The 17,218-nt window shown below is 22.5% G+C and overlaps 1 protein-coding gene across 8 annotated transcripts in view; it reads right to left on the bottom strand.

The window, feature by feature from the left end:
• Positions 1-16,547, bottom strand: part of LOC122718753 (cleavage and polyadenylation specificity factor subunit 6) — a 33,153-nt gene extending 16,606 nt beyond the window's left edge. Inside the window, exons 1-11 of one of the 8 annotated variants that reach the window (XM_043944060.1) lie at positions 16,398-16,547; positions 14,805-15,029; positions 14,471-14,698; positions 13,277-13,759; positions 11,695-11,854; positions 11,309-11,422; positions 10,456-10,748; positions 9,491-9,788; positions 8,737-9,001; positions 4,454-4,534; positions 1,514-3,619 (exon numbers count right to left, since the gene is read on the bottom strand). In XM_043944060.1, the coding sequence (XP_043799995.1) occupies positions 3,451-3,619; positions 4,454-4,534; positions 8,737-9,001; positions 9,491-9,788; positions 10,456-10,748; positions 11,309-11,422; positions 11,695-11,854; positions 13,277-13,759; positions 14,471-14,698; positions 14,805-15,029; positions 16,398-16,454 (2,373 nt within the window). In that variant the 5' untranslated portion in view covers positions 16,455-16,547 and the 3' untranslated portion in view covers positions 1,514-3,450. The other 7 variants (XM_043944061.1, XM_043944062.1, XM_043944065.1 and 4 more) reach the window with 7 other exon arrangements.
• Between the last annotated feature and the right edge of the window lie 671 nt (positions 16,548-17,218).

Here is a 17,218-nt window from a genome sequence, read left to right as displayed (position 1 = left end):
TGTATTATCATTTATTTTAATGATATCTGATAAAGAAAAATATTTTCGAAAGGTGAACCGTTCACGCTATTTTTGTTTATTTTTAATATTTCCTTCCTTGCGAAGATTAAATATATAATATTCATGTAATTTTTTTTAAATTATTCTTAACTCTTTCATGCACAAGAAGTGATTGCAATATTTTTTTACAACTCGTATATTTGCTTTATATCTAATTTCGATGAATGGATAATATGTTATTTAAAAAATAATTTATATAATATATGTAACTAAAAAAATAAATTAAAAAATAATATATTCTTTTAAATTTATGAAATTCAGAAAAATAAAGATTAAATATATAAGAAAAAGAGATATTAAATCTTAGAACACCATATTAGAAAAATATAATAGCATTGATTTTTCACCATCTAAAACATGAAAGAGTTTTTCTTATTGCAAAAATACTAAATTTTCTAATTTCAATTCTTGTATAATCAAGAATAGAAATTATTATAGTATATTACTATATTATATTAGATTACATATTTTTAAAATATGCATTGTCACATTTAATACAATACCATTATCATGATATTTTTATGTACATTTAATTCTACATTTTATAACATAGAAAACGAGTGGAATTTTTCATAAAATCTTAATTTCATGAACCTTGATCACACGAAGATTAGAATATACGCTTAAAAGCGTACAAAGAAGAAAATCTTTTTTTGCTTTTGCAAATATGCAGGAACATTTGTGATGATTCAAACAAAGTCATTCCGTGATTGTGTTGCGCTTTCACAATATTCTGTGCGTTTTTTTAATATTTCAACTAAATATGAAAAATAAAATAACACTGCAATTAAAAATTAATTTCTCAAAATTATCCAAGTTGTTAACTTTAGAATATCTATAATCTTATTTATTTACAATTAATAAGTAATGGACAAAATTATAGCAATATATTAGAATATTTTTTAATATTTTGTCATTTAAATAACGAATATTGCTTAAATATAATGTTTATTGAGTATTACAAAAAATACTTCTATTTATCACAAAGAGCTTATTACTATAAAATTACTATAATTTTGTCCAATGATGTATATTTTTTTTCTGTTTATTAGATATTATTAGATATTATATACACAAGCTTGGATACTTTTGATAAATTAATTTTTAAGATCTCAACTATTAAAAGATAAATATATAATTCTGATATTAATGTTTCCAATTTCACAGATGGGACTAGTATATATTATGGAACAAAACGGGGAACATAATCATTTTACATGTAAAATTTTATGTTCCAATTCATCATACACTTTCGACTCCTGCTGTTGAACACCAAGTTACAGAAATAAATTAATTAGCAAGATCGAAAGTGTTTAATCGAATTCTTTTTTCAATCGGTTCCACCTTTCGATTAATAATTGGAATAATGCAATAGCATATAAAATAAAAATAACATATTTATCAGGAAGATAGTGTGTACTGATGAATAAAGTAAAGACATGTTTATCACATATATTTTTTTTTGAAAGCGTATATATGTATTATAGTTAAGATACAATCTTGCATCGTCGTGGAGCTAGAAGATCGATGACGAGACTCCAGAATGTAATCTTCTTTCTTCCTCGAGGCTGCCAGCATCAATTTAGTTCATCAGGAGATGTAGGACCTTTTCTTCAGCTTTTCTGTAAACCGCAACTAAACACGACTCTCCATGAAACATAATTTTCGTTGTGCTTTCGTCACTTCTTTTTGTTAATTTGTTATTATTATAATTATTTTTTTTTTGTTATTTTTCGACAACACATACTCTCTCTTGCCCTCTCTTTCTCTCTCTCTCTCTCTCTATTTCAAAACAAATTTTCTCTGCTTAAATATTACATAGATATATATGTATATATGCATATATAATGTATGCGTTTTTGTTTACTTCATTATTTTTTCCAATTATTTTTTCCAGTAATTACAGTAAAATCCCGTATCCACGGGGATAAGTTCCAAGATTCTGCATAATTGAAATTATCAATAGTGGCGAACACTATTCATTCATTTAAAGCAGTTTACGACCCGAATAACCTCACTAGCATTACTACATTTTTCTCTTTGGAGCCATTGTTAGATAAAGTAAAATTTTTTTACAGTGAAAAATCGATATGCTTTCGAAAAATACAATGCAGATTCGAACGCTGATTCGATATGATTAACGAAATTTGATGGAATTAAATTTTCCATTAATCTTTTCAGATCGCGATCGGTTGCAAATACGGAAGTTTCACTGTAGCGTATTGATATTTAATAATATAGTAGTATACGCTGCGTAAAAAGAGAAAAGAAAGGAAAAAACATCATTGTGATTTGAAAAAAAATTATACGTGACAAAAATCTCTATAATCAATCTCCCACATAACATTACTAGATTAAGAATTCCCCGTGAAAATCCCTTGGTAACTTGGCTAGAATGTTCATGACTGATAAATCTGCCGGAAGTTTACACAGAGGCTTATAAAATATGTATCCAAATATTAATTGATTCCGACACTTTCCAGACCGAAATTTTCTATTTTTAGATGTTTCACATTATGAATAAATACATCTAAGTACATCTAAAAATAGATTTATGGTTTTATAGAATCATTTATATCATTACGATATATATAATTATCCAATTATCATTAATCAATAAAAATATTAGTAGTCATCAAATACTGTAAGAATGAAAGAATCAAAAACGAAGTTTAATTCTCTAATGCACATTACATATATGTATATTCAAAACTATGTCGTCTATCTCAAAACCATCATTAACAATATTTGATATATTGTACTCGTATATTTAAATATACGTGAAACAGAAATCTCTAATGCAAACATTAAAATTACATAGATGAAAGTACGAATACTTTTAATATATATGTATATATATATTGTATATATGATATTAAATATACATGAAATAGAAATCTCTGACAAAGGCAAAGAAATTCATCATGTAAAATAAATAATCACAAGATAATTATTTTCTACTACAAAAATTAAATCTCTTGCATTCTGATAAAAAGTTTCTCAATTGTTCATCATAAGATATAAATGGAATCGAGATAGAAAAAAATTTTAATCAATTTTTATAATTATCGTATTTCATTGTCATTCTAAAACCAAATTATATTCTTAAGTGGTCGAGAAAGTGTCTAGATATTATATGAATATTCAGACAAAATATAAAAGATAAACATGTGTTTTCAAGAGATAAACGGGCATATATATATATCCTCTTGTGTCTATTTTTCGATGAAACTTGTAAGAAAATCAACGATGAGATCCCACGAACTTTGCTTACTAGAACAAAACTATCTTCATCATTTTCTTTCCCTTTCTCGTTTTTTACTCTCACTGTATCTTCTATTATATTTGATTTTTAAAGAAAATTCTTTTTTCTTTAGCGTACAATCACTTTTAATGCCTCGAACGATGTGAAGAATCTCCACGTTCGTCGCGACGATCTCTTTCTCGTTCTCGTTCTCGTTCACGTTCCGGTTCTCGTTCTCTCTCTGATGGTCTTCGGCTCGATTCTCGTTCTCGATCTCTGTCTCGTTCACGCTCTCTGTAGCGATCGTCATAATACCTACACAAGTACACGTCAGCCAATTATCTTACTTTACCGATACTATTTTTTATTAAATTTAAAAAAATTTTTCTGCTTTTTTTTTTAAAAATATATTTGCATTCATTTGTAAATCTTTAATTAAATTATATATTTTTTTCCAATCCAATTTTTCTTCCTCATTATTATGTTATTTATAATTACTTTTACATTTTATTCATATTTTTATTTTTACAATTAACTCATTAAAGTATAAATTTAAAAAGATGAAAATATAATCAAATTTTTAAAAAATTATTTTACTTTATTTATTATAAAACTTTATATATTATAAAATATATATATATATATATATATATATATATACATAATTCTATATAAAAATATCTTCGATTATTTTATAAATATTATTTATTTGATGACAAAATACTTTAAATGAAAACTTTAATAATGGGAAGAAATTTAATAAAGGAAAATTGCATGAACTGGCTTATTTTTCTATTTACAATAAACAATTTCCTAATATGACTATAACTTTTAATAAATAAATAACTTTCTTTATTATTGTATACACGTCAAGATAAAATTAAAAGATCTATTTATCCTTTTTCTCTTTCTTCATATTATATTTTTTTCTAATTTTTTCTTATTAAAAATAATTATAATTTGATAGATATTATAAAATTATTATATCGTTAATATACAATATTATAGATTTTTTTTAATTATAGATATAATTTATTATAATATATAATTATTAGAAATTCTAGAAATCTATTGTCACATCTAAGAAGATAGAAATCAATAAAAAAGTCTACATGCATTCATGTTATATGAAAAAAAAGTATAAATTACCTAGACGCCTTGGAAGACGAGACGGGAGCCGTCTCTGGCGGTTCTTCTTTTACTCTTGGCCTGGCTGACTGACGTGTCGTACTAATGGAAAATATGCATACTTTGTTATGACTTATATTGTTACCAGGCTTAGCACGTTGCTTTAGTTAAAACAAACTACATTATATAAAAAAATTTAATTTGTTTTTATCAAAATATAATTCATTAATGATTTTTCTTTTTAAAATTTAAGCAAAATTTATATGAAATTTATATGAAATTATGAACTTACTCTGTAACTTAATGCTTATGTAAAGGATAAAATTTTTTTCTTTAATATTTTTCTATTGAAAATATAAATTAGATTAAAAGATACGATAATATGCTATTCTAAGTACTACTAATTATAGTTACCAAATACATGTAAGTGCATGTATAATATTCAAACATATTCAAAAAAATTTGAAGATTCGTCGTTAAACCTGCAACCATATCGGAATATTTAAATATCAACTCAAAAGCGACTAAATTTGATAGAATATAATTTTCATTAAAGAATATATATTTATTTTGCTTCATCAATTCCATATTTGCATGGTTTCAGGATTACGACCATTTTATAGATAAATAATTTTACATTTTACAAATATCTTCTTGATATTGAAATTGATATTACAAATTTTTTTTGGATAAATATACAGATCTTGTATTAATATGCATATTATATGAATTGAAGAAGCATTTAAAAGTACATTTTAAATTAAATATTTATACATTATAATAGGATATAAAATAATTATCAGTGAAAATTAATTATTTAACTTATGAACTATTAATCTAATAGATCGTAATATTAATAATTATGATATTTTTAATTTTTTTATTATTATCAATTCCAATAATCTAAAAATTAAATTTCTATCCAAAAAATGATTAAAATATTTAAAAATATATAAAATTTTAATATTCAAAATTTAAAATTAAAAATAGATATAATTCATAAATTAAATAATTACAAATATTTCATTTGAAATGTTTCTATGAAACATAATGAAATATGTTTTGAATAGAAAGCAATATCTACAATATATGCATATTTTTTTTTTACATACTTTTTCTAGCGATAATTTTAGAAATAAAAATTACAAATATACAATAAAAATAAAAGAGAAATATCGTATGTAACTATACCACTTGCTTTAAGGAAAAAAATTAAAATTCGTTTATATTTAACATTTTTCAATTATATATATTTTAAAAAATTATTATGCAACTTCAATCTTTAATTTTTTATTGACGAAAATTAATGTGATTTAAACGATTTTATAAATTTGTGCATTAAATAATATTTTATAAAAAGTATACTTGCATACATATTTCTATTATGTTATGATAAAAATAATTATCAAGATATTGATACCGAGTAAACCAATATTATAATATCAGAGCTTTCTACCTTTGAATTTAAAATATTGAAATTAAAATTTAGATGTTAAAATATTTTGAAATATATTGAAATATATTTTGAAATAATCCATTTGTAACCAAACCTTATCACGATAAAACCTATATATCACATATACTCAATTGGAACGGTATTATAAATTGCGCATGCGTATATCTTTTTTAGAAAATAGATTTAATATAAATAAATATACTTATTTTTCTCTTATATAAATGCACGTGGATTTATAATTACGACATAATTTTTTTGTTTGTTTGGCGCTTTTTAAATCAAACTTTATAAAAAGAAATTATAGTAAGTCATATGTATATAAATATTAGAGAGAGTAAATATTTAGAAAAGCCACAATTTGGCCATCATCTATTGTATTTAACAAACATACAGAAATTAATTTTAATCTATAAATTCATAATCATTGAAATTACGAACCATCATTCATTTTTTATTATTGGTCATCTAATTCTGAAATTTCAGTATTATACTAAATATTTCAAAAATAATAAATGAATGAATCAATTTACAATAAAATTTGATTAATTCAGTATGATCATCAATCATTCCAAATGCATGATTTTACAATATTTATTATTATAAGTATTCCTAAAACATATTTTTTAAAAATTGAAATCACAATATTTTTAATTTCTGAATACTATAAAAAGAAAGATTTATGTTGATTTTTAAAATAATTAATGAAAATCAGTAATAATTACTGATTGTAACTAATTTATCAATAATTGATATATAGTATTCAGTATAAAAAAATGATTATTAAAAATGACTATTACTTTAAAATGAATATAAAAATATCTATTCTATATTATTCTCTACTGTTTTATTTTATAGTGACTAATACATAATAAATGTTTTCCTATGTTAACCAATATTCACTGAGTAATTTTTAAATTTTATAAATGTACAATTAATATTCTATCTAATAATTGAATAATTGCATTTAATTATTAATTTCTTATATGCTATATTTTTTTAATTATTTTCATTTTTATATTATAATATTAAAACTAATTTCAATAAGATGAATTATTATGATTATAAAAATTATCTTTTTATGTTATAAAAAGTTAAAAAAAACCAAATTAATTCTTAAATTTGTATTTCAAAAAAAAAAAAAAAAAGAAACACAAAATATATTGATACTTAACATTAAATCTTATTTTACATGTTCTTAAAATTGAAAATTGTAAAAATAATATATTATATATTTTTATAAAAAATTGATTTATTAATGTGTAAAAATGATTATATTCTCATTATTATATTGCTATACACAGAAAATTAAAGTTAACATAGGAATTATAACAACCCTTTAAAGTAAAATATTTATAATTTGCCTATCACTTTTACATGTTGAAATTATATATTGAATAACTATGCAGAACATAAAATATTTGATTTTTTTATAAATAATATCCACTTTTTATATTGTAAAAAGTATTATATTGTATCAATATAATAATTATTCTAATTCATAGTATTTTTATTTTTTGATTGAGATTTTATTTTTTATGTAAAATAAATAAAAAGTAGATATTATCAAACAATCTGATACTTACAATAGTAAAAACATATATTTATTTGATATGTTAATTGTTATTTTTTATATTTTATAAATATTTAAAATTTTAATTAACATATTCTTTAACATAATTAACATTTTTATTTATTATAACAATTCATAAAATATAAATTAAGCATTTTAAATTTTTATTTAAATATTAATTTCAAGCAGAATTAATAGCAGAACAAAAAATTGATATTTTTTTTAAATAATTATTAAAAATCATTAAAAATATATAAATAATATAAAAATATTATTTAAATATACTTATTCTGTATCTAATAACAATTAACATAACAAATGTTCATTTTAATTAATCCTGTTGCTATTGATTATACGAAAAATTATTTCTATTTTATTAAAATTAACATTTTTTCATTATCAATCATTAATTCAATCTAAATTATTTCATATAATAATTAATAAAAATTTTCTCTAAATAATTATAATAGTCTAGAGTTATAAAAAATACATTACAGCAAAAGGATTAATGTCATTTTATATTATTTTAATAAAATTTCGTAAGATTAGTAAAATTTTATACACATATTATATTGTAAATTATAAATCTTATAAATAAAACTATTACATAGATCATATAAAAATGATCTACAGTTCTTGTCTGCATGAATTTTTTTAAAATAATTAATTAATACAGACAATGTAAAAACATGAGAAAATATTACAAATAATTGTTATTATTTAATAATAATTTGTTCCACCTAAATATTTCAATTTCTAAGTAAATATATATTATTCTTAACTATTTTACAAATGAACACACTATAAATCATTTGTTTTCTTTTAAAACTTATTATTGATATTATACATAGAATATATTGTATTTATTATTTAATTTAGCTACATCTTTATCAAACTTAGCACGATTATCACTTTAAATAAGTATTCAAATATTTTGAATGAATTCTGCAATATTTTTTATAGCATGATTCGAAATATTTAAAAAATATATAGTACAATCTATGGAACTTATCTTATTTACGATAATATTCTTGATATAATGATATATCTATTTATGAAGAAAAAATTTCTTGTATCTAAATAGTTTTTAAGATACATAATGTACTTTAGTATATGCGGCTCGTTACAATATAAATGTCGTATATTTTATATAAACTTATTGTATTTGTTTCTTTTTTCTAAATCACACACATACGTGACTATTATTTTTGATCCAATTAAAATAAAATGGTACATCCAGTGTGACATTAAAATAATTATGTAAAATTTTAAGCTTACCTTTCTTCTCTGCTTCGTTCTCTATATTCGCGATCTCTTTCACGTTCACGATCTCTCTCTCTGCTTCGTGATCTCTCCCGTGGATATGGTTCACTGTAATAACGTTCTCTGTCACGATCACGATCTCTTTCTCTTTCACGATCACGTTCTCTATCACGTTCTCTATCTCTATCCCTGCTTCTTTCTCTGTATTCTCTATCACGGCTCCTTGATCTCTCACGTCTTCTTCTATGACTGCGTTCTCTATCACGTGAACGTGATCGTTCTGAAATAATTAATTAAATATTTATATATAAGTAAAAAATAATTAATTAAATATTAATTCATAAGTAAAAGATTATTAAATCTTTAAATAATAAAGCAAAATTTATTACGTTTATTTATCTTTTATATTAATATTAAAACACAAAAATTTTATATTGAATCAAATTTTAATTAAAATTTTAATAATGATAATGAAAAAAAAGAAAATAAAAATAAAATCAATAGAGTGAAAGTATTGAAAAAAGGAATTATATTATTATTTAATTTGTATATTAATATTTAATTTAATTTGATATGATTAATATGATATAATATATGTTTGATATAATTTGATATATATTTAATAATTATAAATAAAATAGAAAAAACTATAAAATATTAATTATGTAAAAAAATTCTTTTTAAATTTTTAAAAAACAAACTTTTATATGATGCTTAAATGAAAAATAATTGATATAAAAAATTTATGAAATTAATTTAAGAAATTTACCCCTACGTGCGGATCCATAGCTCTTAGTCTCGACGCCACGTAAAGTATCTTGAAGAGAACTTATCAATATTTTACATCTATCATCTGCAGCAACTTTGGATTGTTTTATTAAAGAAATAGCCGTAACTAAAGTCTCTATAGCGCTTGCATATTCTCCTGCCGCAGCATCAGATACTGCTCGAGCAATTGCAGAAGAAGAAACAGTTCTATTTCTACCCATAATTTCTTCAAACTCTTGTTCTGTGAGAGGAGGAGGACCTTCTGGACGATGATCAGGTCCTGGTGCGCCATAAGGTGGCTATGAAATATATGTTTTTTTTTAATAAATATTTATCTTTATTAAGTATAAAAATAAAATGTATTCTAAAAAAGATAAATATGTATATGTATAATATTTTCAGATATTTTTTTTACTTTTTTTATTATTACTCTTCCTTATTTTTTCTTATTATTTCTCTATTATTATTATTCTTTCTTATTTATTTAAAAAAATTTTATATTTTAATAATTTAAATTAGTAAAAATAGAATAATTTTTTATAGATTTTATTTGTTTCTATTCTAGAATTGATTTTAAGTTAAGATTTTAATTAAACATAATTATTCTTAAAAAACCTTATGTTTATTTTACTATTAAAATATTTTTATTAAAATGCAAAATATATCTTATCAAAATGTTAAAATAATCTAATTCCAAATGAGATTCTAATCTAATTCTAATCTAAAAGAATTTTGGACATTATTAATTCATTTAAATTCTATTATTGAAAATATATAATTTTTCATAAAGGTTATACATAATTATATTTATTAAAGATGGTCAAAGATGTTAAAAAAAATTAAAGAGTTTTGAACAATCATCATTTATCAGCAAATATAATTAATAATCATTTAATAAAAAGTTTAAAATATAATATAAAATATTTATAATATATTAATATGAAAACAAAATAAAATACAATATACCTGTGCTGCGGGTGGTCCATAACCATGAGGAGGCACATGGGGTGGACCATGTGGTTGACCATGAGGTGGACCATGTGGTGGACCATGAGGTGGACCATGTGGTGGACCATGAGGTGGTCCATGAGGTGGACCAGGAGGGCCTGGTGGATGTTGACCTGGATGCTGATGAGGTGGTCCTTGTGGGAAAAATGCTGGATTCACATGTGGTGCAGGTCCTCCTGGAGGTCCTTGTGGTGGTCCTTGAGGTGGACCTCCATGACCAGGTGGTGGTCCTCCTGGACCTGGTAACATTCCTGATCAATATCTATGTTAGCTTGCAAAATATATATATAGCAAGCTTATAAAAATTTTGGATTAGGCAAAATAATTATAATTGAATTGATAAATTGTTTCTTGCTTTAGGATATGTTTGCACAATGCAATTATAATAATATTAGTATCAAAATATTTTTATCATAAACTAAGAATTTGTAATTCTTTTAATAACTAATAAATTTTTCTTGAAAAATACACAAAAATAAATTTTCAAAAATATGTAATGTTCAATTTTTATTTTTAAATATTTTTGATTTATTTCTATTATTTTTTTGAATTATTTCTTTTGTATCATTTTATAAATAATCAATTTCTTTATATATATATATATATATATATATATATATATATATAAACAATGTATCTTATCAATAACTTAATAATATAAAGAGAATTATTTTTCTGTTATTTTTTTGTGAAACACCTTGTACCTTCATACTCCTAAGCATAAAATTTCCCTCAATATCATGCATTATTGTAATAAAAAATTAATAATAGCAATATTGTTAATATTCAAGGAACATCCTAAATTTCTCACCACCCATAGAACCTGGAGGAGGTCCTCTCTGTGGTGGGCCTTGACCAGGTTGAGGGCCTTGCATATGTTGATGTTGAGGGAAACCTGGTGGTCCCTGAGGCCCATGATGCATTCCTATGCACATTGAACAATGACATCAGTGAACTTCTTTTACAATAATTTTATTACATGATGCTTCATTATTTAAAATGATCTAAAGTTCTTTGTGTCTTATTTTGAATTTTAATTTTGATAATTTTTGTATATCTACTTTATCATGCAAATTTATAAGCTGTAAAAAAATAAGAATTTTACCATAATAATATATAAAATGAAGGGAAAAACAGAGCATGAAAGTCCAAGATGTTTCATATATAAATTATGATGAATTGTGATATTTAACAAACCTGGTGGTCTATTCCATTCGGGACGTGGTTTAGCACCTCTTGGATCACCTGGAGGTCCACCAGGATGTCCAGGTGGACCACGTGGAGGTCCTTGACCAGGCGGACCAGGCGGACCACCATGAAATTGTCGAATGGAGACAAACGAAGACTCTATTTCAATCTATTATAATTAAATTAAAAATTCCTTTATATTTTAAAAATAAATTAATTATTAACGAGATGGATTAGTAAGTTGAATTACTATTACTACTAGAATTACAAAAATAATCATAAATAATCATAAATTAATAATAAAAATTATAATATTGAAACTCTTTATTTTTTAAACTATCGACAAAAACATATATCAGAGCCAGTTAATTTATCAAAAATTTTTCAATCATAAAAATTTAATTAGATATTAAAAAATTGAAAAAAAGTAATTTGATAGATTTTTGAGAAAGCTTTTCATGTTATACATATCTCATGATAATAAATCTATAATGAAATATTTTTTATAACAATAAATAATTCTAACAAATTTTAAATATTCTCAATTCTAAAAATTGATATATAAAAATATTTAAATTTTTTATTTTTTAATAATATAAAAATACGCAATTTTGTTTTTTAATCTTTTTATTCAAAAGAAAAATAATTAAATTATGAAATATTAATAAATAAAATTAGAATTCTTTTTATTTTTTAATATATCTAAATTTTTTTTAAAATAAATTTAATTTTAAATATTTTAGAATTGCGAAATTATATAAATTAAAATTTAGATTTAATATTTGTTAATATCAATAATATTTAATTGAATATTGCATTTAAAAATATGATGAACAAATGAATATCGAAAAAGTATGAAATATGGAGAATTTTTACAACGTGAAAAGCAGGAAAAATAACACATTGTGTGTTACCTGTGGTATATGGTAACTGGCTTCTGAAAGGTCTCTAGAGCAACTCTGTTTACGCGGAACGTAAGACATGTAAGCGCAAAAAACATTCTTGTAATTTATACCATCCATCCTCCATCATCATCATCATTATCATCATCATCATTATATCTCCCCCCCCCCTCTCCCTCTCTATAATATAAAATATTATAAAATTTCTTAAAATCACACAATTTTTAAATATTTTTTTTTAAATATTTTATTTTATATATTAATTCTTTCTCTTGTTTTTAAAATAAAAATTTTATTCTTAATGTTAGATAATTATACGTTATATATATTATATATTATATATATATTATATATTTTATAATAATTATTAATAATATTAATAAGAAAATCTTTATATAATTAAAACATAATCAATTCCATAAAATACAAATACTGCAATAAGTTTTATTTAACTATTCGATTTAATTATTTAATTCATTGATTTTTAATTTTATATATCTTAATCAATATATTAAATAATTGTATTTTAAATATAATTTACAAAAATTTTTTAAGATTTCTAATAAATTAAATTTTATATATAAAAAATCATTTTGAAATAAATAAAATTTTAAATATAAAAAATTGATTAGTAAAAAAATAAATAACATGAATTCATATGTAAAAAAAAAATAATTTATATTACATACCATTCCAGGAGGTCGATGTTGACCAGGACCTGGTCCTGGAGGTCCTTGCTGAGGTGGACCACCAGGTCCATTTGGACCTCTTGGTGGTCCAGGTGGACCATTAGGTCTTGGTCCATTCCATGGCCCTTGTTGATAACCAGGAGGTGGTGGACCTTGATTAGGATGTCCAGGTAAAGGATGATGTGGTCCAGGTCCTGGACCCATTGGTGGACCATGCATGCGAGGTGGACCTTGTTGACCAGGTCCACCTGGACCTGGTGGACCCATGCCTGGAGGTGGCATTCTTTGTGGTCTCACGCCCTGTGGAGGACCCATCATCATTCTAGGACCATGATTTTGTTGCGAATGTTGAGGATGTTGAGGATGTTGTGGATGCTGCTGATGAGGTGGCATTGGTGGCTGATGTTGATGTGGATTATGAGGGCGTTGACTCTGACTTTGTTGAGGAGCCGGAGCTGGACGTGTCTTACACTGAGACTCAAACTGAAAACAATATACAAAATTTTCAAATATAACAAAATGTCAAATCTATATTCATCTATTAACATTAGGAAAAAAAATGACTAAGCCGTCAAGAAATTCATATTGTTTCTACAAAAATGCAACAAATTATTGAAACAAAGGAAGAAATAAAAAATTTAAAAAAGGAAATACATATTTTTTTAAAAATTTTTGAACAGTCAATGTTATAGATATGTCTAGTTTAACTGATACTAAAACTATGATTGAAACTTTTGATTGAAAAAAGTTATTTAAATAACAATATTAATTTCTTGATAAATTTAATTATGTATGTTAATTTTAAAAAAAATTTATTATATATGCAAAATTATTTAAATTTAAAAAATTAATTTCCGCTTAAATAAATTTCAATAAAAACAGAAGAAAAAATATAGAATAATAATATAATTATATTATCATTATTGTTACAAAATATTGAATTTATAGTAGAATTTTTAATAATGAATAGTATATTTAGTTTTTATAAATCTTACATTTCTCTAAAAAAAGAATATTTTGCAACTTCATCTTTTTAAAAAAAAAAGAAAAAAAATTTATATTCAATCTTATGTTATTTATGATTATATATATTAAAAGTTTATAAAAAACATAATCTCTTAAGATACATTAATTATTTTTTTTCTAATAATTTATAAATAATATATATATATATATATATATATCAATACTTACTTGATTCAGTGCTTGTTTAGTAGGAAATGTTACTACTGGATTCTGTCCATGTAATTCTTTTTTAGGTAATCTTTCCATACATATTCTCATGCTTTGTTCTGAACCCAAAGATATTACACAAAAACCCTTCGATTGTCCATTGGCTCGATTTTCAAAGAATTTTACTTCAACAAAATCTGATACACCAATACTTTGTACTGCATCAGTTATATCTTGATCACTTGTCCACTATAATATGAATATATTTTAATAATAAGTTTAATTATAAAAAAATATCCATTCCTTTTAAAATATATATTAATTAATAAAAATAAATTAATGTTTAATTACATACCCAAGTCAAATTTCCAACATATAATTGATGACGTCTTCCAATTTGATTTGGTTGAATGTTATTTCCAAGTTGATGGTAAGGTGCACTACCATTTGTTTCTTCATTTGGTGAAGTAGTATCACCTCCGCCATCTCCACTATTTCCTGTAGAAACACCGCCATTACCACCAGCAGGAGCTGCTATCACGTCATCATATAAATCAACACCATCACCAGCAAACTCATCCTAAAATAAATTAAATAAATGTTAATAAGCAGATTGAGTATCATAAAAATTCATCATATTAATTAGATTAAAAAAATAATATATAATTCCAATATTTATATAAATAAAACCTAATGTTATCTAATTATCTAATTTTTTTAGAAAAATTTATAACATATCAATTTATTTCATTCATAATATATTAATAAAATATATTATTTTTATTAAAGATTATTTATTAAATAAATAAACTTAAAATATTATAATCGTACATTTAAAATAGAATTCTATTAAAATAATAGAAATTCTAATTTCTATTTTAAATTAAATAAAAAATTTTCAATGTTATTAAAAAATTTTAATCTAACATATATATAATTTAACATATACATAATATATAATTTTAATTAATCTTAATAAAAATTTTTATTTTATGAATTATTTTCTAAAGTTTTTTAATAAAAAATAATTTTTAAATTTTATATACAATAATATACGTTTTAAAATAAATAATATTTCTTTTAAACTTTTTTTATTCCTTTGTATTATATATGCAATAAATGCATATCTATATAAAACAATAATCATAAAAAATATTTTTTTAAAAGTATAGAAATATATTTCTTACAAAATATTAATATAAATTTGAATAATTTTAAAAAATATAAATTATTTATAAACAAGAAATTAAAAAAATAATATAATAAAATATAAAAAAAAATTAAAAATAAAGAAATTATTAGAAATATATATATATTTTTCAGAAAAATTAACATAACTTATTTATTAATATAATATAATATAGGCATATAAAATGAAAAAGATTTTATTTTAAAATGATCATAGATAAAAAAAAATCATGAAACAAATCAGAAAACAAAAATAATAATAATAATAAAATTCTTTAAAATAATAATTAAAAAGAAAACGGTGTTTCACATGCAATAATAAAACCTTTATTAAACTGAAGTGATAAACGAAATGGAGGAATAAAATGCTACGACATTTGCCTTACCGCTAACACCATTTTGCTTTTCTTGCTGTGAATCTGTATTATGTATTTGCTTTTTAGTTTTCGATGCAACCGAACGTGTGCAAATCACGGTAATTATATAACAGAATATAGAAAATGTTTATCGGTTGTGATAATTAAATGCAACAGCTATTCATCACGAACGAAATGTATGTTAAAACTCGTGTTCCGTCTGAACAAGAATCAGACACCGCTTTCGAACAATCGTTACCATCTCTCCTCCATGACGCCGAAGAACCTCGCTTTACTATCGCTTTTTTTCTCACAGTTTCGAATGTTTTTTATAGAGATAATCAATTAACAATAATATTTACCCACCGACTTGGTACTTATTAACAATGATAAAAACGAATTACCTGCGCGAAATCTTGCTCGAGATCGTCGGCGTACAAATCAATGTCACCGTCCGCCATTTTACGTACACCGACGCTCACTGCATTTGACGAAGGCGCCAAGCCTAAAGGAATGGTATTATAGGCGAAAACGTGTTAGCGAATTACGTTAAGTTTTCGTCTCGAGCGGATATGACGTCACTACGCCATCTTATTCTCTTTCGAGATAAACGATGAAATGAAGTAGAACTAGAAATAAAATATGTATTACCAACGTGAATAGAAGTTAAAACTCAAAAAATTTACGATGTTATTTTCTATTTTTTATTGGAAAAATATTTATCAAAATAAATAAATATTTATCAAATGCAATACATTTAAAATTTTTTTTCTAATTTAAAACAATTTGAAAAAATTCTAATTATTAGCTAATTTTGTATTATTATAATTATATTTTTTATTAAAAATATTTTATAAAAAACGAATCTTTTTCAATGATAATTAATATTAAGCTGCATTTACAATTTTTTTAATATTTTGATAAGTAAAATTTATAAAATTATAAGATTAAAATCATTATTATAAAAAAAGAAAGAGATTTATTATTTATAATTTTTTAATGACAAATATATTTCATTATAATTTTGAAATTATTTTAAATTATTTTAGTATATTATAAATTAAAATTTTTTTTAACGAAATTTTTTTTTATTTAAAGATTCAATAAAAATATGAAATATTTTATTAAAAAATCATGAAAATTGACTTTTTTTTAATTTTTATTATGTTAAAAATGATTAACATTCGTATTTGAAAAAATAAAATAGGGATTTTTTGAATTATAT

This window comes from Apis laboriosa, unplaced genomic scaffold, assembly GCF_014066325.1.
Source record: "Apis laboriosa isolate Shangri-la unplaced genomic scaffold, ASM1406632v1 scaffold68_cov148, whole genome shotgun sequence".
Classification (NCBI taxonomy): Eukaryota; Metazoa; Arthropoda; class Insecta; order Hymenoptera; family Apidae; genus Apis; species Apis laboriosa.
Note: the sequence above shows the minus strand (reverse complement) of the source record. Positions and strands in the feature narration are given on the sequence as shown.